General features: G+C 32.7%; 3 protein-coding genes across 14 annotated transcripts in view; all 3 read right to left on the reverse strand.

Moving 5' to 3' along the window:
- timd4 (T cell immunoglobulin and mucin domain containing 4) overlaps positions 1–27,756 on the reverse strand; it is a 1,098,921-nt gene that overhangs the window by 666 nt on the left and 1,070,499 nt on the right. Inside the window, 6 exon segments of one of the 4 annotated variants that reach the window (NM_001122617.3) lie at positions 45–78; positions 1,201–1,312; positions 2,828–2,916; positions 4,835–4,900; positions 5,004–5,342; positions 8,427–8,599. In NM_001122617.3, coding sequence (NP_001116089.3) covers positions 45–78; positions 1,201–1,312; positions 2,828–2,916; positions 4,835–4,900; positions 5,004–5,342; positions 8,427–8,484 — 698 coding nt within the window. In that variant the 5' untranslated portion in view covers positions 8,485–8,599. 4 annotated transcript variants of the gene reach the window in all.
- Positions 10,875–18,638, reverse strand: havcr1 (hepatitis A virus cellular receptor 1). Of its 8 annotated transcripts, none has more exons than XM_087299510.1 (9): positions 18,545–18,638; positions 16,660–17,001; positions 15,736–15,828; positions 15,408–15,494; positions 15,085–15,180; positions 12,419–12,477; positions 12,248–12,323; positions 12,125–12,161; positions 10,875–11,174 (listed from the first exon to the last, which is right to left on the reverse strand). In XM_087299510.1, the coding sequence occupies exons 1-9, from the start codon at positions 18,597–18,599 to the stop codon at positions 11,048–11,050; spliced, it is 972 nt and encodes a 323-aa protein (XP_087155636.1). In that variant the 5' UTR covers positions 18,600–18,638; the 3' UTR covers positions 10,875–11,047.
- On the reverse strand, positions 20,807–26,544 carry havcr2 (hepatitis A virus cellular receptor 2). Of its 2 annotated transcripts, XM_087301676.1 has the most exons (7): positions 26,087–26,544; positions 25,112–25,450; positions 24,957–25,025; positions 23,376–23,444; positions 23,232–23,275; positions 22,854–22,938; positions 20,807–21,257 (listed from the first exon to the last, which is right to left on the reverse strand). In XM_087301676.1, the coding sequence occupies exons 1-7, from the start codon at positions 26,130–26,132 to the stop codon at positions 21,214–21,216; spliced, it is 696 nt and encodes a 231-aa protein (XP_087157802.1). In that variant the 5' UTR covers positions 26,133–26,544; the 3' UTR covers positions 20,807–21,213. The 2 variants fall into 2 exon arrangements, with proteins under 2 accessions (XP_087157802.1, XP_087157803.1); XM_087301677.1 differs by lacking the exon at positions 23,376–23,444 and having other exon boundaries at positions 26,087–26,208.

A 27,756-nucleotide genomic window follows, 5' to 3' on the forward strand; every position in this document is an offset into this window, starting at 1 on the left:
AGCAAGCATTTCGTGAAAGGTTTTGGTGAATGAATCATACTTACCACCCACTGTCTAATGCCTTCCCATAAAAGCCACCTGTCAATCAGAATTTACAAATATGCAGTTGAAGTCAGTTATTAGTCCTCCTGTGAATATTGTTTTTCTTTTTTAAATATTTCCCAAATGATGTTTAACAGAGCAAGAAATTTTTCACAATATTTCCTATAATTTTTTTGCTTCTGGAAAAAGTCTTATTTGTTTTATTTCAGCTAGAATAAAAACTTTAGTTAACATATTTAACTTTTTTTAAACCATTTTAAGGTCAAAATTATCATAAAATAGCATGTACTGTCATCATGGCAAAGATAACTATAAAAAAATTACAAATTCTGACTTCAACTGTGCATATTTCTATTTAGAAAACACTTCCAATAGTTCTTTCAATAAAGCAGTTGTTCACTTCCATAATGTAAAATCTGTCATGGTTTACTCATCTTCAACTTGTTCCAAACAGGTAAAACTTTCTTACTTCTCTTAAACACAAAAGGGTGGATCCCACTTTATTTTAACTACTATGTACTTGCATTACAAAAATAAATACAATGTAGTACATAATCCATCACATATTGGATATGGGTTGGGTTAGGGACAGGTTTGGTGGTATGGGTTTAAAAGTGGGTTACGGTGTAAGGCAGGGGTCACCAATCACGGTCCTGGAGGGCCGGTGTCCCTGCAGGGTTTAGCTCCAACTTGCCTCAACACACCTGCCTGGGTGTTTCAAGTATACCTAGTAAGAGCTTGATTGGCTTGTTCAGGTGTGTTTGATTAGAGTTGGAGCTAAAACCTGCAGGACACTGGCCCTACAGGAACAAGTTTGGTGACCACTGGTGTAAGGGATGGTCAATTACGAATGTAAATATAGAAGTTAACAGATGCAATTACGTATAATGTAAACAAAAAAATATTTACACAGTAAACACATGGTAAAAAAATGATTAATTTCAGTGTAAAATCATATTAGTTAAGGCCATCTAATATAAAGTGGGACCCACAAAAGATATTTGAAAAATGTTGGTTTCCGAAAGGTTTATGGTTACCATTCATTTACATATATGGGGAGAATACTATGGAAGACAAGTAGATGTCAATGCTGACCAATCATTCTGGAAGTGAACTTTTTCAATGTCCAGTAGAATAATAGCTGAGGGCAATACATACGTTTGAAGGTCAAAAGGGCCAGAGCACCCAAAAGAACCAGAAGCAGACTGAGAGACAGAGACAACACCGGGATGTTAATCTGCAGCATGATCCTAGAGATCGGCTCCTCCATCTTAAAATCACACATTTAGAAGAATTTCAAGACTCTTTAGTTCACAAAATAAACCATATTTTTATTTGTATACTAATAAAAGTTTAGACATTAACAGTTTTGGATTTTTTCGTTTCCTTTGGAGTTTTTGTTACTTTATGATTTGAAAAAATAGCATTGCTTGAGACCAAGGTTATGTGCTTTCCAGCCACAACCCAACACAGGGAAACACCCATACACTCCCGCATTCACACACATAGACTGTGGCCAATATAGCTTTTTCAATTCACCTATAGCACATGTCTTTGGACTGTGTGGGAAAACCAGAGCACTTGGAGGAAACCCACACAAACACAGAACATACAAACTCCACACAGAAATGACAACTGACACAGCCATTAGTGCCCGCTGGTCTCATGTAAATCCACCAGAGGCCGCTGTCGATTGACCCACCCTCCTTTTTCCCTAAACTCAACCGACAGTTTTAAAAAGCAATTTTTTTTTACCACATTTTCAGATTTTACCACATTATCCCCAGTATTTAACTTGTTAATTTTATTTTTTGGCTTGTGCTTTTGTCTTATTCGCTTTCTGGAACTGTTCTTTGTCACACTTGAACCCCATCGTCATGGTCAACTCCTTTCTGCATCTTAAGTCCACCAACGTACGTGGCGAGCTACTGGACAAACTGGTAACCGTTGGAAAGCCATCCATATGGAGGTAAGCGATCAGCTGGTTATCGCGAAAAGGAACGGTGCCATTCCACACCGTATTTTGTTTTAAAGACAAAATGCAGTCATATGTACTTCAGGCTACATAATTTGGGATCTCTAGAAAGGTATATAGGGCTAGGTTTTCAGAATGAGCCTGATTATGTAACTAGGGCTTCCCTTCCTAAGGGAATCCCTTCCAACCCCCTCTGTAATTCACACCCTGATTCAAACTACTTTGAAATGCTTAGCTAATAACTTTACTTATGCAAATGTCATTTTGTATTAAATACTTCTATGCATTTGAAAAAAACTGCTTGAAACTGTGAAGTTTTGAAATGGAAATATGGATTTTTGTTGATAATTTACTTTTTCTTATGAAAGATGAAATACATTTACTAAAGCTTTTATTTATTTAATGTGTTGGTTATATTTCCTACATTTATTTTTGCCATTTTATAAAAGCCAAAAAAAAAAAGCCAAGGAAATTAATTTAAGTCTGTTTTACCACAAAACAGTAAATATAAATCATATAAATATGCAATTTCCCAACAACAAACTGTGGCTAGTGGAAATGCTGAGTGGCATTTTACTTTGTGGCTAGTGAGAAAAAAATAAAAGACCTCGCTGGCAGTGTTTTATTGCAAGATATAAAATGAGTCATAAGCTTTCCAAATGAATGTGATCCATTTTCCTGCAGAAACAGTTACATATAAAGCACAATAAATATTTCATTTTCTAAAATACATATTATGCTTTAGAGATGTACCATAAGCTTTTAACAGTGACACTGTTTGTTTATTTTTAATGTTCTTACATGACTCACCATTGCCCCTGAATGCACATGAGTTTCGTTCTGCCAGGAAATGTCATTGAGTGACGAGTCTCCTCCTCTGGACGGATCTGATAGAGATGCTGCAAAATTCAGAACGAAACACAGGAAATCGTTTTTTTGTTGCTAAAGCTGGCTGAGAAATGTTAACTCTGCCCACAAGGGTCTGTGACATTTGGGTTGTGGTCTTTTGACATGATATGATTGTGCACAAGCACACATGATGATAATTGAGGTGCATATGGTGGTCTGATGAACTGTTAGATAAAGCAAGAGTGTAGGAAAAAAAAAGTTGACACAAAAGTTGTGCACTGTTAATAGCAGTGAGCAGATTTATTTATTTATTTATTTATTTTATTTTTTATTTATTTATTTTATTTTATTTATTTATTTATTTATTTTTTGAGGCAACACACTTTAAAAAACCCTATTGGTTTTTCAGTCTTTCAGGTTTTTGGCTATTTTGCTTCAATAAGCGTTTTCTGTCAGAATATTGGCACTTTATGCAGCATTTTGATCTATTTGTTTTTATTTAGCTGTTGACAGTTACTGCTACTGTACACTGTAGAAATGTGTTTGGGCCAACTAGTTATCACAACTTAATGTTTAAAGTTGAGTTAACTTATCTGGATTGAATGTGTTGACATTACTTATGTCATGTAAGTTTTACTTGACTGAACTTCATTCATTCATTTTCTTTTCGGCTAAGTCCCTTTATTAATCTGAGGTCTCTACAATGGAATGGACCGCCAGCTTATCCAGCAAATGTTTTACGCAGCAGATGCTCTTCCAGCAGCAACCCATTTCTGGGAAACATCCATATACACTCATTCACACTCATACACTATGGACAATGACCCGGAGGAAACCCACATGAGTGCAGGGAGAACATGCAAACTCCACATATATATATATGTGTGTGTGTGTGTGTGTGTGTGTGTGTGTGTGTATGTGTGTGTGTGTGTGTGTGTGTGTGTGTGTGTGTGTGTGTGTGTGTGTGTGTTTGTGTGTCTAATTTGTTTATTTATTCATTTATTTAGTTTTATTGTAATACTTTTAATCAAATGTAGATTTGTTTACTTTTGCATGATGTCAGACGATAAATGTCTTTCTGTAGGTTTACAATTTGATTGTGCAGGTAAAAAATGACAAGCAATTTGGCGCAGTGGGTAGCACGACCACCTCACATCAAGAAGGTCGCTGGTTTGAGCGCTGGTTGGAGTTTTTATGTTCTCCCCATGTTCGCGTGGGTTTCCTCCGGGTGCTCCGGTTTCCCCCACAATCCAAAGACATGTGGTATTGGTGAACTGGGTAAGCTAATTGTCCATAGTGTATGTGTGTGAATGAGTGTGTAAGGATGTTTCCCAGTGAGGGGTTGCAGCTGGAAGGGCATCCGCTATGTAAAACATATGCTGGATAAGTAGGATAAGATCAATTCAGGGACTAAGCTGGAAAAAAAGAATAAATAAAATCAAAAATGTTAAGGAAGCTCAAACATTTATTTTTTTAAGCTGAAACAACTTTCTTTTTTTACAGTGGGAATCCTTTTTCCATAGTAAAAAAAAAAAAAGTTTTTATAATAAAAGGAGAATTTTGAATTCTGAATTCATTTTGCACTTTTCTGACCTTTACCTTGGAATTGCAGTATATAAGCTTGCTGTTTTATGCTAAAATCTTATAATTGAGATTTAATCTCACAATTATGCCTTTTTCATAATCCTGACAGTACGTCTTGCAATTTTAAAGTTTTATTTTTCGATTTTTGACATTACTTGTCACAATTCTTACTTAAAGATAAATTTTCCCTTCCTTTGTCTGAGTTTATAGGCCACAATTCAGAGTTTATATTTCTAAATACTCTTCATTTTTTTTCTTAGCAGGACCTAAACTAGTAATTGTGATATTTGTAATGTCAAAAAAAAAAAAAAAAAAAAAGAAAGTCAAATAATAACAACTCCTCTGTTCACTGTTCTCAAGTCATTTTACAATTGTTGGCCTCACCTGTCTGTGTTTCCATTGGTTCTGTTGTAATTTGTGTTGTAGTTTTTGGAGCCACAGTTGTTGGGGCTAAAAACATGAAAAAAAAACTAAAATTAAAATTTAAAAATTTAAAAAATTATTTAAATCTCTCCAAATGCTGTCCAACTTTATAAGTAATCATTAAACTTGCCTTTCATGACTTGTAGCGTGTAGGACATCTTCTTATCATTAAAGAAGCCCTCTATGTCCACTCTGCAGCAGTAGGGCCCACTGTCCGACTTCTGTATCTTTTGGATCCCCAAGTCCATCTGTCCCAACATCACATCCCCGATGAGCCGGTACCTGTCCGAGACTTTGGAGATCACGCCGTACTCATCTGTCTGAACAATGATGTCGTTACACCAAAAAGTCCCGCAGTCTCTACCCCAGCAGACGTGGCTCAGACCGTGGTGCTTCACAGAATAATGACATGATAAAATCACTGTGCTTCCCTCCGTCACATGAAACGCCAAGATGGGGGAAATGCCAGCTGTAGGATGAAAATGAAAAATTAGCATTAGCATCAGAAATAGCAAAATAAGCATTAGCAAAATGCCATATATATGTATATATATACAGGCCCTTAACCAGCCTATTACAAGGGGTGGTACTTTTTTCTCAAAAAGTAGACCTTTTTGCATTTATTTGCGTCAAATTATGAGGTTCAAATACTGCATTTTAGTAACATTTTAAGCACTAATTTCGGCTTAATTAGCTTGTCGGATGTTTATCATTACCACGCTTTTTGATGAAGCAGAAATACTTTCTACATTTTTGTTAAAGTGCCTCATTTAGTCATTTTCTTTTCGGCTCAGTCCCTTAATTAATCTGGGGTCGCCACACCAGAATGAACCGCCAACTATATTCAAATAAAAAATTATTAAGACACCACAAATCACTTATAAATATTTTACTAGTAGGTGCGTGCTGCGAGTTACATAATAAAATTATGTTTCTAAGTAACAATAAAAGTAATGCATTACTTTAAAAATAGGTAAGCTAATAATATTTGAGTTACTTTTTTTAAATATTTGCTGAATTAAAAATTAAAATAGTCACAATGAATCATGCAGTCAAGGAGAGATTGTGTTCATTATTGTGAATGCATCGAAGAAAAGGAAAAGGAGATTGTCTCAATGATTTTACTTAAGACAAATAGTACAAAAGTAGCAAACACATTGCTTTAAACTTTCAATAATCTGTATAAAGGGCATGTATAGCTCTGGGGTAAAGAAGTTCTCAGATAACATTATCCTAAAATATACACTGAAAAATTTAAAGATAATTCCTTGGATTTAATCAATTTTTTTACGTTAAGTGGTTGTAAACAATTTAATTGTGTTGAATTTAAACAAACAAATTAAGTTGAACATTATTCAATTTAATTTGTTTGTTTAAATTCAACACAAATAAATTGTTTGCAACAGTTCTGCATGCAACCATTTATTCAGTGTAATTTTTAATGTGTTTTTAACGGTAGATGATTCTTATAAAGTACGTTGTTAATTGCTCCTCTATTAAAAAAAAAGAAAGAAAGAAAGAAAGTTCTGAAAGAGATCAAGCCTCAGCCAGGTAATAAAAAGTAATGCAAAAGTAACACAAAAGAAATGTAACTCATTACTTACTATGAAAAGTAACTAAGTAGCATAACTAGTTACGTAGTAACTCAGTTACACAATACTTTACTACATTACTTTCAAAAAAAAACTTTCCCCAACACCATAGTTCATTTCTGGGTAACACTTTACAATAATTGTAAATAATGATTAAAACAAATGAAATTAAGACATGCACTAATCAACAACTAGTTTTAACTACAACATGAATCACACACGTTAATGTGTCAATAAAGGCTACCTAAATTACTTGTTAGTATTCTACTGTAATGAGTGAAACAGGTGAAAGGTCGTAGCAGGAGACAAAACAAACATAGACATAAAACAAACAAGGGTCAAAATATGGCTAGCCAATCCAGGAAATGCTTTAAAATGCTCACTACATGGACACTTGATAAGTACAGACAACACTGACAAATTTAGATTAACCATTTGAACAATTTCGTGCAGCTAAAGTGTAAAAAAGTTGCAAGTTTCTAAAAGAGAGGATATGAGAGGTGTGAACTCATCAGAATCACTGGTTTCGATCAATGAAAAAAGTATGACTGATCATTGACACCAGGTCAAAATCTGACCTGACCTAAATCTGACTTTTGATTTATTTTGTCATCTAGATTGTACTTCAGTTTTTTGTACACGTACACGTAGTCTTAGTTTTTGTAAAGATATACTCATACTCGATTAAGGTAACTCAACAAATTTAAATGGAGTGAATGTAAAAGCAATAAAGTTGTCCAAAAAAATTCTTAAGAATTGTGTTGTTTTAGCTAATTTTAAATACATAATTTAAATATATATATATATTTATATATATATATATATATATATATATATATATATATATATATATATATATATATATATATATATATATATATATATATATATATATATATATATATATATATATATATATATATATATCGGCTATGTCAAAACCATATTTTATAGTTATTTTGCAAGATATTAATATTCAGATTAAAGTGTCATAGGCTTAATTACACTATAAAAGCCAAAAAGTTTAGGTAACTTAAACCATTTTGTAAGGAAACCATTTGAGGAAACTGATTGAAAAAAAAACATTTAAATAAACTAAAAAAAAAATTTTTTTCAATTAAAATACTTATTTAAAATGATCTGAAACAGCACAATTCTTAAGATTTCATTGGGACAACTTAATTTTTTTATGTTCAATTCACATGAAATTGTTAAAAATGTTAAGTTAATTTAATCAATTTGTGTTGGGACAACATTTTTTACAGTATACTGTAAACTTAATCTATTTAAGTAAACAAAGGTTTTTAAGCACAGTAAAACCCAATAAATGAAGAGAACTCAAACAAACAGAGTACTGCAAAACCCAATAAAGGCAACTCAAACCGTTTGAGGAAGAGGATTGCCACAAATCATTTGAGTTTAAAAAAAAAACTTATCTATATGAGTTCAGTAAACTTAATCCATTTAAGTTAAAGTAATGAGGAATTTAATGACAAAACTCTTGTCTGTTTAAAACTCTTTTCAAATGAGTAGAATTAACTTTCAGTACATTTTAAGTTAATGACACTCATTTCATTTAATGAAGTTGACTGTTTTTGTTGTTGTTTTTTTGGTTCTGTAGTCAATCGAAAAATATATTTACTTTAATATGGATATGGATAATATTTTATTAATTATATTTATATTTTTTATTATGAAATTAATTGTTAAGCTTCTACAGCACCCTTATATACACTGTCAGGTTGTGCTGTATAAAATAAGGTAACTATATGGGCTAAGGTTATTACCATGAAACTGGACTGTCAAGTAAAGTTCAATACCAGTAAGTCACTCATTATAAATTGATATGCTTTAAATTATTCAAGTTTAGTTACAGTGCATGTTTGTTGACAGATTTTTTTTCTTGCATGAATTTTTTTTTTTTTCTCAAAATTATTCTAATTTTCTAGAGTGTATCTTGCCTGAAATGGTGAGCAGGAACATCCAGCGCAGTGCAGTTAACCGGGGAGGAGTAATCATTGTGACCGGCCGCTGTGGTGTTCAGGCGACACTGCCTTGCGCTGGCCAGCACCAGGGTGAAGCAGAGGAGGGCATGTGAATGAGCAGCTGTGTTCTCCAACTCTGTGACATCTCCAAGAAGGACAAGGCCTCCGATCCATCTGCAGTCCCTTCTGGAGGAGGAGTCTGGTGGTCAAGAATAACGCTATTGTGTGCTGGACTTTTATCTGCATATCTCAGCTATGTTCGTGTAAACAGGCTCCATGAATGAGCGTGTGGGCATGAAAACAGCACACGCCATGACCATGGTGGTGCGTGTGTTCGCTATTGTTGATAAACAACAAAAAGTTGCACAAAGTTTGTATGCAATTACAGATGATATACTGGCTAATTCTTTATCAGACTCTGCTATTGAACAATGAGTGAGACTATTTAGTTAAAACAGATGAGCAGTTCTGGAATTTAAATAAATTAATGCTTGAATTGTAATATGTAACAATTCTGTGGGTGGCTATAGTTATTTAGTATAGGTTGTTTTAAAAATCAAAAAAATATCAATCCAGCTGGCTTGTTATACAGTAATTTATTAAAGTGATGGATGTGAAAAATGTACATTATTAGATTATTAAAAAAGTTTTTATGGTTCTTTTTGATTCATAACGTGTAAAACCCAAAACGTTACGGTAACTCAAACCATTTGAGGAAACCGATTGCAACAACCATTTGAAGGTAAGTTCAACAACTAATCCTAATGAGTACTGTGAACTTAATCCATTTGAGTAAACAAAGCTATTTGAGCACAATAAAACCTGATAAATGAAGAGAACTCAAACCAATAAGGAGCCTACTATAAAACGCAATAAGTTAAGGCAACTCAAACCATTTGATAATATGCTCTTTAAACTAATCTATATGAAACTCGGAATTTACTCCATTTAAGTGGAAGTGATGAGGTGTTAGGTTAACTAATTACCTTCAACACTGAGTTCAAAACTCTTTTCAAATGAGTAGAATTAACTTTCAGTAAATTTAGTTAACGTCATTTCAATTTATTTAAATAATAATACTCATGGCTCGTGTGTTTATACCCAGCAGGCACAGGACCTCAACATGACGTCAGATGGATGCTGTATCCCAACGTCATGGGGACGTTGCATTTTTTGGTGGAAATGAAAATCAGGTTGACGTCAGAACCAAACGTCAGACTGATGACAGCTAGTGTGTAGTGTCAGACATATGCTGTGGTTTGATTACTTTCCAAAACAACCGAATATCCACAACATGAGCTTATGTGGACGTTTCCACTATGACGTCTGTCAGACGCTGGATTTTGGTTGCCATACCTGACGACTAAATGTCAGTATTTGATATCAATATGACGTTGTTAAAGTTGGATTTTGGTCCCTTTCCAACACAACATAAAGTCCACCAACATCTGACATCGTTATTGGACATCAAAATAACTGGCTAGACACTGAATATTAACATCTTTAATTAATTCAGATGAATTATTCAGGAAGATTAATTAATTCTAGAGTTTAGGCTTAGAATTATTTTTTTTTACTTTGTATACCACTGGAAACAACATTTTATATGATTTTGACAGAAGTTGTAAAGTTGTAGTTTCAACATTCTTTTTTTTTTATTTATTAATGAACGCCGTACACAAAAAACAAACATGATTTGTGAATTGGTTGAACTAGCTGTTCTATTCTGAAAGGTAGTGCAGTGGGTATCGCTATCGCCTCACAGTAAGAAGGTCACTGGTTCAAGCCTCGGCTGGGTCAGTTGGCATTTCTGTGTGGACACTAAAAACTGAAAATTCAGCTTTACATAACAAGAATAAAATTACATTTTAAAATCCAATAAAATAGCAATTCATTAAAATATTGATAGAAATACAAACAGTTCTAGAAATAATAATATAAGCTCCTAACCTTGCTAATGTATGCTAAAGTCTAAAATGAATATGTAACATTTATACATTTATTTTCTAAAGAAATAAGAAAAAAAGTATACAATCCACTCAGTCAAAAATACTGGTCTTTCCTTTTTGTGTACATACATTGTAATAAGCAAGCATTATACCTCTAAAATGCTGCATCATTGTTAATAGTTTGGTTTTTGGTTTGGTATGGAGGAAGGAAGTTTTCTAGGTGTGACCTCTGAGTGAAAGGTGTGAACACATTATGAACAGCTTTATCAGTGGGTATCAATTTAAAGCTAACATTAGCACTTCTAGCGCTTAGATTTGTCGAAAGTATCGACTTTGGTTCCAATCAGTACTATGGTCATTTCCAAGTAAAGGAGAGAACCTGTTTTATGCACTCTTTAAAAAAAATTTTTAGAGTGTAAAGGGTGTAAGAAAAGCACAGCTGTGAATCAACCTGTGGTAATGATTGATTTAAACATTGTTGACTTCAGATTATATTTAATAAAGATATAGTGTTACATTATGTTAGCCACATAACATCAGAGTATAAGGTTAGTCCAAGTTAATCATTTCTCTGATAGATATTTATATTATTACAAACAAAACAGACTCAATTCCACACTGGTCAATAATTGTGAGTTTGCTCAGATATTAATGCCACTGTTCGTATTCGCTTTCAGCCTGTATCTGATAGACATTTTCCACAGCCATCTCTCTGTTGTACAGGCCCACACTGCTGCCAGAATTACTGTAGATGACGGAGATCTCAGAGTTCTGCCTTCTGAAAGAGAAACAGGCATTTAAAAAGTGAATATTTCTTAATAATTAATAATAAAAACAAACACAATATTATTAGCATTAATATTTTGCTTGAGTGTCCTTTCGGTCTTGTTAATTACTTTGCTACTTGCTTGGTTACTTATTAGGTTCACCTGGACCTTGTTTAGTTGCTTCTATGTATATTTTCTATGTTTTGTTAAGTTTTTGCTGAGTCATTAGTTAAAATTACATGGACATATTCAGCTTTAATCAAAATTAAATCATTCTAAATGTCTAAAACAAAAGTTTTAACATCTGTGGAATAAAAGTCATGTTAATAATAATGTGTTCATTAATACCAGCTTGTACTGAGTGTCATATATCATTATGCCAGATATACATTATAGCACATCCACTTAATTTTCCATTTTCAAATGTTCAAGTGTGCATTTCCTATTAAAAATGTTTAAAGTGCTCCTATTATAGGTTTATATTTTTGTTTTTGGGAATCCGCAACAACAGGCTGACATGCATGCAGGGTCAAAAACACTTTCATTATATTATAATATGCATTTATTTTACCTTATTTGCTTAACAACTCTCAAACAAGTCACATAAAAATGATACATTTTTCCAAACCCCTTATATGCATGACACTACTCTGTGGTTATTGGTCAAACAACCCAGTGTGTTGTGATTGGCTTAAAGCATGCAGCGCATGTCGGAAATGGAATTAAAAAGAATTATCATTTTTTGGGTGAACTATCCCTTTGACATTAACATTTTACACAATACAACTTCTTGTTCAATTCATTAAATAAACATATAATTGAAATACAAAAATAATAATAATATTATTTTAATAATAATTTTAGCTTTCAGCTTTTATTCACATTGTATTTAATTAAGATAATTTTACATATAATGTGTTTAATAATTGCACGAATAGTACTTCAGAGATTGACTTACACTTCTAGCGAGGCTCTGGTTTTCTTCTTTTGCTTCCCTGATAACAGAAAAGTTTCATTTCATGAGTAACAAGCACCAAGAGAAAAATTGTTGTGAAATGTGAAACTGAATTAATGCACTTACACATGAAAGCAGCGGCAATGGCTATCAAAGCCAACAGTAACAGGAGAACAGGCACAAGAACTGCAGATACAGTTACCTTTAAGAACATATCAGAGTCAAAATACTGTATAAACTGACCAACGTTTCAAACAGTAAAACAACCAAAGTTTGCTATTAAGTTGAAATACTTACATTATCTTTGCTTTCCGCAGAAGACGATTCATGATACACAACAGAAACAGAAGGTTCTACTGTGAAAAAAAAAACCCCAAAAAAAACATATTGTTTCATCAACAGCAACTTTGAATAAGCTGAAACAAAAGCTAAACTCTGTATTTTTGTGGTCAGTACCTAATTTACCCCAAAATAAGAAGAAACTCTTGCGTAGTAGCTATTAATATAATATATTAATAATATATTAATAATGTATATTAATAATATACTAGTACTAGCAAAACAATTTGGAAGAAGGGTGCGCTTACACAAATCTCCAACAAAAGCATTGTGCTTCTCTAAGCAACATTTGGTTTCTGAATGAATCTGATATGCAGATGATTCAGTCCATTCATAACAGTCAGTCAATTTGTGTATGAGTAAATCTGCCTTGTTGAATGAACCAAATGGTTCAGTGATTCACTTAAGCCAGATGCTTACTGGAAGTTTTAGTTAAGTTAGTTGTATAAAATATTCCTCCGATATTTTCAAATATAATTATTTTACTAAAATTAAATCATTTAAAGAGTTAGCTCACAATGATGTCATGATTTTCTTACACTCAATTTGTTCCAAGCATGTTTGTTTTGTTGAACAAAAAAGGAAGATATATACACTGAAGAATGTTAGGTGGGACATTGACTTCCAAATTATTTCTTGTTCCTACAATGGATGTTCTATATAATATCTAATTTTGTGTTCAACGGAAGAAAAACATCATGAAAGTTTAGAACCACTTGAGTGTGAGTAAATTGTGAGGTCATTTTCATTTTTGGGTGATTTATCCCAAAAGTTAAAATATTACTCATATTTGTTTAATAAGGCTTTATGCCACCGATGATCTGCATTAAACAGTTTGTGTGCCTTCTCTCAAATAACTTCAGATGCAACTATTTGGCTTGTAGTGCAACAACGAAATTTGATACTGATATCATTTGATTTGTGACAACACTAATGTATTATAATTATTATTTTAAAAATGTTAAATGAAATACAGTGCATCAGGAAAGTATTTATAGCGCTTAAATTTTTCCACTTTTTTTAATGCTACACCCTTATTCCAAAATGAATTCAATTCATTTGTATCCGCAAAATTCTATTCACAATACCCTATAATGACAATGTGAAAAAAAAAAATTTTTTTAATTGTTTGAATTGTTTTGAAAAAAAAAAAAAAAAAAAACCTGCTTCAGTGTGCTCTTGACCTCAGACTGGGGTGACAGTTCATCTTTCAGCAGGACAATGACCCAAAGCACACCTTCAAAAAATCAATGTGGCTTCACAACAACTCTGTGAATGTCCTTGAGTGGCCCTGCCAGAGCCCAGACCTAAATCTTATTGAACATCTCTGGAGAGATCTGAAAATGTACACCATTGCCTCCCATCTAACCTGATAGAGCTTAAGAGGCACTGCAAAGAGGAATGGGCAAAAATTTCCAAAGACAGGTGTACCAAGCTTGGGGCATCATATTCAAAAAGACTTGAGGCTGTAATTGCTGCCAATAGGTGAATCAACAAAGTATTGAGCAAAGGCTGTGAATACTTATATACATGTGGTTTTTCAGTTTTTATTTATTTCTTTATTTTTAACAAATTTGCAACAATTTCAAAATAATCTTTTTCACATTGTGGGGTATTGTGTGTAGAGGTTTGAGGAAGTAAATTAATTTAATCCATTTTGGAATAAGGATGAAACAAAATAAAAATGTGGAAAAACTGAAGCGGTATGAATACTTTCCAGATGCACTGTAATAAGATAAAAGATTCTGAAAATAAAGGTAAGAAAAATCACTCAAGACTAAACTCAAACGGTGACAGTTCTCATTAACGTCCATATTAGTAGACGTGACAATATTCAGTAGTGCAATATATTGTGACAATAAATATGCATCATACCGTTATTGTGGTTACTTCAAAATACTGTGAATAATTATTTAATATTTAATTCGTTTTTAAAGATATTCAGATTGCTGTATTGACAATGCTGTTATCACAGCATCAAATGCTAAAAAGAGTTAATGGGCTATTTATAAAAAAAATATCTGTCTGCTAGCTTGCTGCAATTCTAACATGGTCCTAACATGGCCCACTGAAGCTAAGCGGGGTCATGCCTGCTCAGTACCTGGATGGAAGACCACATGGGAAAGCTAGGTTGCTGCCAGAAGTGGTGCTAGTGAGACCAGCAGGGGGTGCTCAACCTGCAGTCTTTGTGGATCCTGATGGCCTGTATAAATCGATGGGGACTTTTTACTGCTCAGTGAGTGCCAACTTTTAGATGAGATGTTAAACCGAGGTCCTGACTGGCCAAATTTGGCCTCTGTCCATCAAGGCCTCCTAACTATCCCTATATCATAATTGGTTTTATCACTCTGTCTCCTCTCTACTGATCATCTGGTGTGTGATTTGCGGTCTGGCATAATATTGTTTTTTATTTTATTTTAAGTGTTAAAGGAACCTTTTTATTTCAGCTTATGTCAATATCATGATAATATACCACATCTTGATAAAGGCTTCAGCAATTTTCACAACAGGAAAACCATCATATTTCTACATATTAATAATATGACAGCTTTGTAATGTCTTGTTTCGATAGTGTACAGTATATTAAAATTAAAAATAGTGTAAATTCACATATTGTGTTTTACCAGATGTTGTATTGGAGAGCCACATTCCAGTAGTGCTGCTTCTGGGAGCATATGATGGACTGATGGTTGAAGAAATCTCTTTTCTTGTCTTATTATCTAATCAAAAATAAACACAAATTGTTATAATATTCTTTACTTGTTTTAAAGTCTTTAAAAAGCAGAGATCTTTAGTGACCAAAGATCTGTGAAAAATGCAATAACATTCATCAAAATCAATCACTAGAATAACAATAAAATAAATTGAGCAACAATTTAGCGATTGATCATATTAAACTGTTTCTTCAGTCATTATAGATGCACTGCCAGGGTTAAAATCATAATACCTCCTGATGTTTCAGTGGTCTGTGATTCTGGGGTTAAAAGGCCAGAAATAGTTGTTACCAAAGGGTCTGGTGGGGTTGTAGCAGGTGCTTTGAAACAGGATGTAAAATGTTCCTTTTTAAATGTTGAAACTCTCACATGAGCAGCGAATGTTAGAAAACTGCTGACTTTACACAGCGCTGATTGCATCTGTGATGACTGAATGATGTCAGATCATGCCAATTTATTATCGTAATCACTAATAAAATTTATCTTTAGATTGTTTCCATCATTCAGGCGTAACAGATTGACAGAGACATTATGAAAGCACATATAAACACACTTAAGTACCCTCTGTCATGGCAGTGGTGTAAACTCCTGTGGTTTCATGCTCGGATGTGCTGCTTGACATGGATGTAGTTTCCAGGGTGGTTGGAATAATGGCTTTGAAGAAAGTGTATTTCAATGGAAATACGGAAATACAATGGTTGTACAATAGAAATGCTGGATTGTTTCAGCTGGGTTTAAATTATTTTTGTTATGTTTAACTTAGTGGTGGAGTTTTTCCGTTATTTACCCAAATTTGTGTTTAAACAGCTGAGCATTTTTAGAGTGTGGAATATGGATAGCACCCAATAACACAATAACATTTTTACATACAATTTTTGACCCAACTTTAACTCAAAGGCTTCGTCATATTTTACCCAAATTTGGGTTGAAACAACTAAGCATTTTTACAACATTTAAAACATTAGAGTCTGTAAGGTTTATTCTAATATGTAAACCATAATGTTGGGTCAAATATGGACAACTATGAATAGTGTGATTTAAATTAAATGTTTCAAAATTAACCCAATGTTAATTTTGTCAAGAATTGATACAATTTTGGGTTACAACAACCCAGCATATTTAGAATGTAAAGAAAAACTGTAAAAGTCTACTTTTATAATAACAGTATATGTTCATATGCTTTAAGCAAACATTACAGTCACATGATCAATTAAAAAAAAGATGCTAAGTAATAGTGACATATATTTTCATAACTGTCCATAGTTGATTAATATGGTGATAATATATAGTAGTATATATAGTGTATAGTGCAGTGATAATTAATATAGTGAGATGTTTTTATTCATTCTTGCAGGAAAATTGCAGGCTATTTTTTATCTTAATGACTTCAATATAGACTGAACAAAGAAATATTTTAATAAGCTAGTAATTAGCAGACACTACAATTCACATTAAATATTTTTGTCATAGTTTATCAACACTTACCATCATCAACGATCAAATGGACGTAATACTTCTCATCATTAAACCATCCAGGCACGTGTACACGGCATCCATATTTTCCAGAGTCTGTTTTATCAATGTTAAAAATAGTCAGAGACACATCTCCATGCTGGATTGGTCCCGCCAGATCATATCTATCTGAATTCCTCGTCGACACTTTATCTCCATCACTTGCAATAATTTCTTCGCCACAGCCCCTACTGGGAATATCTCCTCTCATCCAGCATATTTCACATTTGCCATGATATCTGCTGTCATATTTACATGGCAAAGTCACATTGTCACCCTCGAAACTCTGTACAATAATGTCGCTGCATCTGCAAACTGTGAGACAGTAATTTAAAAAACCTTGAATGTTGACATTTACAAACAAAATACAAATATAGCATTTTAGATATTAAAATTCATAATGATGTGATAAATAATAGCACTTATGTGTTACATTTGCAAACAAAATATATAATGTCATATATTATTACAGTGTAGATTTACATTGGCAGTGAAACAGTGATTCAAATAGGCATGATTTAGGATATTTGTTCATTCATTTTCCTTCTGCTTAGTACCTGATTTTTTCAGGAGTCATCACAGCAGAATGAACCACCAAATTTGGACAGTACAACAAATAATTACATTTAAAAACTAATATACAGTCGAAGTCAGAATTATTACCCCTCCAGAACAGGGGCGGATTTAGTCATTTTGGGGCCCTAAGCAATTCCAGCCGAAAGTTGTAAAATGGAACTTTTGTACTTACATTTTTTATTATTATTAATTTGCTGCTTTTTTCTTATATAATTCTATCTCTTTTTCTGTATTTTATCTTTATACAAAACAATAATAATATATAAAGTACCTTGTTAAAGTTTTGAAATGATTTGTTTTCTTAAGTTGAATTCACAACTAAACATAATATATATTTGTTTTTTAAAATTAAATCTTTACTTAAAAAGCAGCTAGACTGGTCCATGATTGAAATAGAAGATTCAAATAAAAACAATTTTTAGACCCTCATACAAAATAGGATAGAAAACTATGTTATATATAATTTATAGGTTTCATTTACTTCTAGGCGTTTATTTGGGGGCCCTCAGATTTCCTGGGGCCCTAAGTGGCCGCTTACCTTGCTTAATGGTTAAATCCACCGCTGCTCCTGAATTATTGAACCCCCTGTATTTTTTTTGTTTGTTTGTTTTTTGTTTTTTTTTTTTGTCTCTAATTTCTGTTGAACAGAAAGAGGGGTTTTTTAACACATTTCTAAACCTAATAGTTTGTTTTGTAGGCAACACAAAAATATAGCTAAAAGGGGCTAATAATATTGACCTTATAATAGTTTAAAAAGTAAAAAAAAGTTAAGAAAAAAAAGTGTTAAATAGTTTTAAAAAATAGTTTAATATTGACCTTATAATAGTTTAAACTTATAATAGGTAAAAAAAAAATTAAAATAAAAATACAACAAGGCGTTCACCAGAAGAAAAAATATTATTGGAAATACTGAAATATTAAAATAAAAATTTGAGAGAAAGACTAATAAATTTGCTAACTTTTAGGTTATTCTATGTTTCATTACAGTGTAAATCCAAATTCTGCAAGACAAACGAAATAGATTCAAACTACCCTTGAATTTACATATTAAAATCCATTAAGATATTTTTATTTATAGGAAATATAGCCCATTTAATGTTTCCAAATGAAAATAAATCACTGTGTAATATTTTATATAAGTCCACATTATTTTAGATATTGGCATTTAAATATATTATTTAGAATTGCAAAAAGTAAATAAACAAACTCTTTTTTTTTACTTTTCTTCTTTTTATTTTATTTTTTTTTAGGTTTCAGTAGCCTATATAAATGTGAAACTCACTCGTCAGGCAGCAGAGAATCCATGATGTGAGGAACCAGCTGTGAAGATCAGTCATGATGAAAATGTGTCACTCTCTCTGCAAGCAATGCACAAGACTAACTCATGCTTCTTCTTACATTATTGCCCTTTACACGGAAGTGCACATGACGGCTTTGCTTAAATGTGCATTCAGAGTTTTTTCACAGTTTCACTTCCATGTGTGGCCTCTACAACTGTGTTCAACTTTAAAAAACCGAAAGCGAGATTTACTAGAGCCATCTACTTAAACAGAAAAAAAATCTCACGCTGAAAAACATTGTATGAGAATATGAAATTGTTTTAATTCACATTTAAACATAATTGACACATTCATTTTTATATTTTAACGCATTTAACGCTAGAGGTCGCTATTGTACAACACTGTTTAAATAAACTCGCTTTTAACAAGCAGCTATTTTAAAAGTGATATATGTTTTTAGGCCTATAACTATAACGTTTTTAACGTGACATAAGCTCAGCTTATATCTAAAAAGAGACAAATATAACTAAGGGCCAGTATAAGTTTCTGACGGTATCATAGCCTTGAATAAATAGGCTTGCAACGGTTTCACTTATGGTATTGTGACCACTACTCTGAAATATGTTTTAAATGTCTGAGTAAAGAACACACACAAATAATAATAATAATAATAATTTTAGGAAACATTTAAAATATTTTGGAGCAGTAAACATGTCTACATAATTAAAAGGATTTCTGCTCTCTTCATTTACAAAAAAACATTTTAAAAAAATGTATTCTTAGGATTGATATAACAGAAAAATGTTGTGGTTTTAAAACCTTGACTTTTCCAAACCGCGGTATACCTATCGTCCGATGCCTACATATAACCTTACAGTTAAAGAAGTGCATATTTATATAAAGGCCTGTTTAACATATTTTTTTGCATACTTTCATTAATTCATTTTCTTTTTGTCCCTTTTTTAATCTGGGGTCGCCACAGTGGAATGAACCGCCAACTTATCCAGCATTTGGTTAACACAGCGGATGCCCTTCCAGCAGCAACCCATCATTAGGTGTTGAGTTTGCATGTTCTCCCCGTGTTCGCGTGGGTTTCCTCCAGGTACTCCGGTTTCCCCCACAAGTCCAAAGACCTGGTATAGGTGAATTAGGTAAGCTAAATTGGCCGTAGTGTATATGCTGGATAAGTTGGCGGTTGATTGCGCTGTGGCAAACCCAGATTAATAAAGAACTAAGCCAAAAAGAAAATGAATGAATAAATGAATAATCAGTGATTAGCATAGGCCTATGACTAAAATTAAAATGCTGACAAGTAGATTGGCAATGAATTTTGGGCACACTTTGCTGTTATGTTGCAAATTAGTAATGGAATGCCAAACATCTTATGAACAAGCTAGCCCTGAGTCTAAGCCTATCCAAGCCTGCTGTCCTTAGGGATTTTCATTCTTTTCACATTTGAATGCAACAAGCTCGTATGCCTGACTTCATAGGTGAAGAGCTGAAAATTGAAGGCGTTATTGCTTTCTTCACATGCTACCAAAATTATTGCAAATGCAACTTTCCTAGTTGGAAATTGGACACAAATGGCCTTTTAAGTCAGATTTTCAACAGCGAAACTTGGATTTAATTTGATACACAGTTATAGAAGATTAAATGCTGCTGTGACTGGTATTCTTCATTAGTTTTCCAACAGCTACACCATCTTGTCATGTAATGTCAGTAGTGCATATTTAAATATCTAATTAATCAAATTTTATGTTATCAGTGAATTTAAGATGTATTCTTGGGACATAATACGATTTAACTAAGAAATGATTGGGTTTTTCTTGCTTCCTGTTATTTCTAAGAAATAAGTACTTGAATGTAATTAAGTCATACTGCGAGTGGGAAGCACAACATTTTTAAAACACGTACGCAGCAAATCTCCCCCAAAAATGTAACTATTACTATTTACCATCAAAAGGTTGAGAATGGCCTGCTCAAATCTGTCAATCACTAGTGTTTGACCAATAGTGAGAGTTTGGGGTGTGGCTTCTGAAACAGGTTGAGCCAGAGGGTGTTAATGACTACATCAAACGTGGTTCCAAGAGAGATTAGTTCCAGCTCTGCATCAACACACTTCTTAATAAGCCTAAAAAACTAAATTAGTTTGATCAGGTGTGTTTAATTGGGGATAATCAATCACTGTATCAACTGGTAAAATATTATAAGGAAATAATAATCTTTAGAAAGGGTGTGGTGAATATAAAGAAAAGTTGAAAAGCTTGTTTTAAAATAAGTTTTATTTTTTTGTAATTCCACTAGGTGACAATAGTAGTGCAGAAACTACTTCATCTTTGAGCACAAAAAAATATTAAGTAATTGATTTCTGAGAAAAAGATGCGTGACACACAATTAGAGTTAAATTTTGGTAAGCTTTTTTCAGAATAACTTGGCAAATGAAGATGCATGCTACATATGTCATATTACAATAAAAAGTCTGAAAAACAACAACACAATATACAGTACATTATCTCAGATTTTGATTAATAATTGATTAATTATATTACAAATATCAGGCACTGAGAACTAACCCCAAAACAAAAGAGAGAGGAAAAGGTCCACGTCACCATGCTTGTGGTCTGTATAGAGTCATAGTGACATCAAACAAAGCATATCCATAGCAGATTTTTTACATTGTCCTGCTGATGGTCTGTTCTCTGTAGCGCCGCAGTCCTGAGGGCAGAGCGTTCGGATGGATGTGTTAATGCACAGTAAGCAAAACTGGCCATGAGTCACCTCTTTCACTTCCACTCAGCCATGAGAGCCAAATTTAACACTATGCAGCATGATAATCTGCGGAAGTTTCTACATAGTTGTATAGAATGACCAAGTGTTTCTTGGTCAAGCATTAAATGAAATGCTCAGTGCACTTTCACACTAAAGTACTGATGGGTTTAGAGCCTTATTTGGATAATTTAACCTGAAAAGGTCACATATTTCACCCTAAAATAAATATATTTATAATTTTACACACACCCATAATAGTGACCAGGGTGATCAGTCCCTGTTTTCTAAGAAATTCTTGTAGTCTTGTCCCAAACTGTTTAAATTTAATTGAAATATACAAAATGAAAAGAGGAGCTTGCACTTTCTTCCATTCACATCATGTGGCATGATTTCATATTATCTGATTTGCATTTATTCATTGTGTTCAATAAATAATATTTTATGGTAATGAAATTTGTTGCTAATTGTTTATGACAATAATATGGCAAAGATTTTTATAATAGAAATTATTTTCTTCTGTGCAATTATTAAAATGAAGCACATTTGTGTACTATAGATAGATAGATAGATAGATAGATAGATAGATAGATAGATAGATAGATAGATAGATAGATAGATAGATAGATAGATAGATAGATAGATAGATAGATAGATAGATAGATAGATAGATAGATAGATAGATAGATAGATAGATAGATAGATAGATAGAATTTAACACAGGTGAACTCCAAATAAGCGGCTGAAACAACTCAAGAATAATGCCATAGTCACACTTGAGTTTGGGCAAGCAAAATTCTGTCATAAGGCGCTGCAAAAAGGGATTAAACAACATCACGTGATGCGATTTCATAGGTCAGAGTTCACCATGCTTGAACTTTGTAATGCAGCGAACTGTGAAACTTGTTGCATGAGCTTGCGTTTTCGGTCTGACGCATTCACATGCGTATGAATGGAAGTCTATGAAGAGAAAAGTCCAGTGTGACCGCAGCTTGATCAGTGGAAACAGAATGTACCTGACCTCAATTTAGAGCTTCACGGCAAAGACTGTGATTACTTATGTACATGAGATTTTTCAGGTTTTTTATTTTTTAATAATTTGCAGCAATTTCAAAAAATCTTTTTTTTTCTCACATTGTCATGGTAGACATGACATGGTAGACATGGTTGTGTGTAGAATTTTAAGGAAATAAATGAATTGAATCTATTTTGGAAAAAGGTTGTAACAAAAAAAAATTGTAAAAAGTGAAATGCTATGAATACTTTCCGGATGAACTGTATATAGATAGACAGAAATATGTTTTTCTATAATTTATCAATAAGTAAATTTAAAAATAAAATGTAAATTTAAAAAATAAATATTTGTCTAAAATATTGACTATAAAAACCATGTTAAACACCAATCAATTTATAAATAAACATAACACAAAAGTGATGTCTTTCCTAATCTTCTTATCTAGCTCTTAACAGCTTTTGATGACATTTATGCTTTGTATTTCATATTTTCAGAGTTAAATTAGATTAATTGCTTGTTAAGGAACTTACTGAGGAAAAGTGCGATGATCAATCCCGGGATGAAGATAATGGCCCCCACTCTTACAGTAGTTATGATGAATGTTTCCATTGTTTCCTAGAACAACACACAACATATTCAATGCTTGCATGCAGAACTTATACATGTCTAATACATGTGAATGGAAACATATAAAATCAGTATGCTTGTCACTTTTCATACATGCATTACCAAAAAGCATTCACTGCAGAAAACAACTTGGCAGCAACTGCAGAACTGCTAATGAATCTCTATTTGAAAAATGACGATACTGTACAATGCAATACAATGTGTTACAACACAACACAAAACTATACAGTACAATACAATACAGTAACGTTTAATGTAATTTAATTTAATTAGAGCAGTACCTCAGTATGAGCCACTGCTTTGACTTCACCCATGCGGACATCATCTGAAATAAAGCAATAAGTTTATTCTTGTCAGATGTTGACTCTTATTTCTTAACCTCCCTCAGTGTTGATTTAATGTAGTCAGGATGACAATAATCATACCTGTGGTCATCTTTTCTGATAAGAGATAAAGCTCAGTAATCAGTGTGGTGGAGTCTGACACAAGGTGGACTGTGTGTAAAACCAAACATTGTTAATCAGGGTTATTTTATCTCATGCATTTAAAACAGTCAGACCAGTTTGATTTAGCTCCTATGTTAGTATTGATTATTCATAAATTAAGGTTGACACAAAGATGATGAATAGATACAATATAAATTGCTTAATAAAGTATGTCAAAAAACATACATTAACACAGACCAGACTGGATAACTATTTGAGAGAACTACATGTAAATATACAAGAAATGGCTGTATCCAAAATTGCCCCCTAAACCCTCATGTACTATTCTGTACATTAGTCCACTAATATAGTCCACTTGAAGGAGTAAATTTGATAGTTATTTAACACAGCGAGCTGTCTATTAACAGTGAATCAAAGCATTTTGAATTCTGTCATCTATATACAAATATCTTAACCATCAAATAATAATTTATTAAGAAACTTACACCAATAGGATTCTGCTGTGGATGACATCTTGTGGTCAGGCATGGAAATTTATTCAGGTGCAAAAACTCACAATGCATTATGAGTTTTATTTAGCTGTTGAGTGCACATTGGTTGTACACTCGTTATTGTGGTGCATTGTGGGATTGATTGAGTGCATTTCAGAATGTCCACTAGGGTTTCAGAGTCAGACACCACTAGAAATGACTGCATTTAAAAATAGTGCACTATTTAAGGGTATAGACGGCAATTTCACATACAGTTTAATTAAGCTGACACAGCTGTGGAACTAATAAAGGCCAGAAAATGAACAAAGGAACATAAAACAGACCAGACAAGTATACTTTTTATTTTGATAGAAATGTTAGAAACCTGTTAACAACATGCTAATTCATATATGATTTATATAATTCATATATAATGTGTATTAAAAATATGTTAACAGCCTACTAATTTATTGTAACAATATGCTAATAATGCTATAAAAAATTAAATAACATGTTAATTTAAGCTAGAAACATGCAAACTATAATCATATAAACATGCCAATTCGTGACAGTCAACATCAAGTAAAACGTCTTTTTAATGTCAATAAAGAAAACAGCATGGCTTCATTGTGACAATATGCTAATAATGCTACAAACATGTAAACAACATGTTAACTTATGCTAGAAACACGCTAACAATGATCATATAAACATGCCAATTATTGCTAATGTTGGCCAACATCAAGTTAAATGTCTTATTATTGTCAACAGTAAAAGCAACGTGGCTTCATTGTAACAATATGCTAATAATACTAGAAACATGTAACCAACATGATGGTTTATGCTAGAAGCATGCTAACAATGAACATATAAACATGCCAGTTGTTAATAATGTTAGCCAAAATCAAGTCAAATGTCTGATTATTGTCAACAGTAAAAACTGTGGCTTAATATATATATATTTTTTTCTAAATTGCTAGCTGTCATCTATAACAAAAAAGCAGTTCAGTAGCATGTTCGTTTAAATGGCAAACTGAAATAGCTAGTGCTGGATTACATTTTTTGCAAAAACACTGAACAATTTTCATACCTTGTTTTTCCTGCTTTGCTGTTGTAGGGGCCAATTGTGTTTCGGAGACAACTCTCTTTGGATCCAGTCCTTTTATGGATAAGCAGAAAAACTGTCCATCACAACATCTGAGCACTACAACACTTACCAAGAGACTAAATTGAGCTGTTACTCACCACTGCGGATAAAAAGATAAACGTTGTAACTGATGTCATTGAAAAGACCCGGGATCTCGATACGGCAGACGTACATCCCAGCATCACTCTTCTGAACAGCTCTTATGGTGAGTGAAACATCTCCTCGGTCGAGTCCACTGTCCAAGCTGAATCTGGGGGACTCTCTGTAGTTCAGTTGTAAGCCATCAATGGAGATAACAGTGTTTTCACAGCTGAACAATGACTGGTGTCGGCCCCAACAAACGCCCAATGGGCCATTGGTGTTAATGTCGTATTTACATGGTAGAGTAACTGTGTCTCCAACCAGTCCAATCACCAACTTTGATGATTCGCTGCAGGCTATAGCACAAAAACAGACGGACAATTCATATTTTATAGTTTTAGCATACATAATCAAGCAAATTATTAATTTCCTCATGCATTCTATATATTGTTATAGATTTTCCCTCAAAAAAGGCTTAATCTAGACAATTGGCTATATAACATGTACTAAAACAGCATTTTTGGTTTTAGTGTCATACAGCACAATATGCACCATACTGCACAGTTACTAATTATATATATATATATATATATATATATATATATATATATATATATATATATATATATATATATATATATATATATATATATATATATATAAAAATGTATATATATATATATATATATATATATATATATATATATATATATATATATATATATATATATATATATATATATAAAATATTGTTATTTAGTTTTAAGTAAAATATCCAAAAGTTTTGGTACATTTCAGTATTTTAAATTCACAGCAAGTTGTTTGGCCTTTAGGCATAAACTCTGTTAGGTTTTGCTAGAGTTTTGCATAGCATATAACTGTGCTAATAAGTAAGCAAAAGATGAGAAGACAAGTAAACTGCACAGGTATAAAACATAATATACTATACTGGACATTATAACGCTATTGAAAGTAGTAGTATTGGCACTTACTTGCAAAACATATATTTGAAGTGATAACAAAAAGAAAAACAATCATTTTCTTTGCTGCCGAACACTCACTAGTCGCTATTTCATGTGTTGATGGCTCATATGCTGAAAATACAACTTCTCTTTTCCATGAGGGATTCTTGCCAATGGGTTCATTTCAACATGCTATTGGTTCTAAAGCCAGACTTAATCATTTCACAATATTATAATTTTACATCATCTGCAAACCTATAAAATAATCTTACAATTTAATTATTTAATATACAATATTAGATTTTTTAATAACAAAAACATTTCAGAAAATAAATTATAAAGTAACTCTGCCTTAAATACACTGTAAAAATGCAGGGTTCAAAGCAATTCATTCATGTTGTCCCAACACAAATCGATTAAGTTAACTTAATTGTTTTTTAAACATTTATGTTGATTGAACATAAAACAATTAAGTTGTCACAAAAAAAACTTAAGAATTGTGCTGTTTAAAGTCAGTTTAAATACAAAGTTTGAACAAGAAGAAAAATGTTTTTTTTTTTTTGTATGTTTATATATTTTTGGGCAGAATTACTTTATGATTTTGTTTTTCTAAAAGGTTTTTGTCACATAGAATGATTATGTATAGATTACATATCAATGCACACTCATACATATCAAGCTATTAAGCATATTTTGACATTTAGTATTTACACAATTTATAGTGTTTGATATATAAACGTAGACACTTTGCTGGCATTAAATATGCTTTCTATATGCATTCAGTTTTGTTGGCAAACTTTCTGATTTGTCATAGTCACAGGAAAAGCATGTATTGAAACATGATTAACAGAAGATGGCTTGAAGATCAGTGGTTAGCTGCCAGTTCTTGTATATGATCTAAGCGATGGTTCTGTAAAAATCTGCTCCAGAATTTCCCCTAGGCTTCCATTAATCTAATTCAAAAAAAAAAAAAAAAAATTAAAAGAAATGCCACACACACCATAGAAGGATCCTCATCCGCTTCCTTCCTTTTAAGGGGTCGTTGTGTTTCACATTGGCATTGCTGACACTACAGATCCTAAGAGGCCGATTCACGTCTAGACAGTCATATTTCCTTGAGACGGCAGGCTCGGTTTAAGCACAAATGACATAACGTTCTGGTAAAGTTAACCTCTACTGAACTCAATCAGGTTTCCAGTATGTGTCCTGATTCTTGAAAATGGCCTCGTTTTTTATATTTTCCATAATTATTTCAATCTGAAATTACAATGGTGGGAAAAAAAGAAAAGTTGTTTAGCCTCATTAGAATTTTAGGTTTAAGTTAACACTTTATTTTGAGTGCTGCTCTTTAAAGTCACAATAAATTGTATTATACACTCACCGGCCACTTTATTAGGTACACCTCAGTAGTACCAGTTGGACCCCCTTTTGCCTTCAAATCTGCCTTTATCCTTCATAGTATAGATTCAACAAGGTACTGCAAATATTCCTCAGAGATTTTGCTCCATATTGACATGATAACATCACGCAGTTGCTGCAGATTTGTCGGCTGCACATCTATGATGCTCCCGTTCCACTACATTCCAAAGGTGCTTTATTGGAATGAGGTCTGGTGACTGTGGAGGCCATTTAAGTACAGTACAGTGCATAACTCATTGTCATGTTCAAGAAACCAGTCAAGAGATCATTCGTGCTTTATG

Source organism: Danio rerio, chromosome 21 (assembly GCF_052040795.2).
Source record: "Danio rerio strain M-AB ecotype USA chromosome 21, GRCz13ab, whole genome shotgun sequence".
Lineage (NCBI taxonomy): Eukaryota > Metazoa > Chordata > Actinopteri > Cypriniformes > Danionidae > Danio > Danio rerio.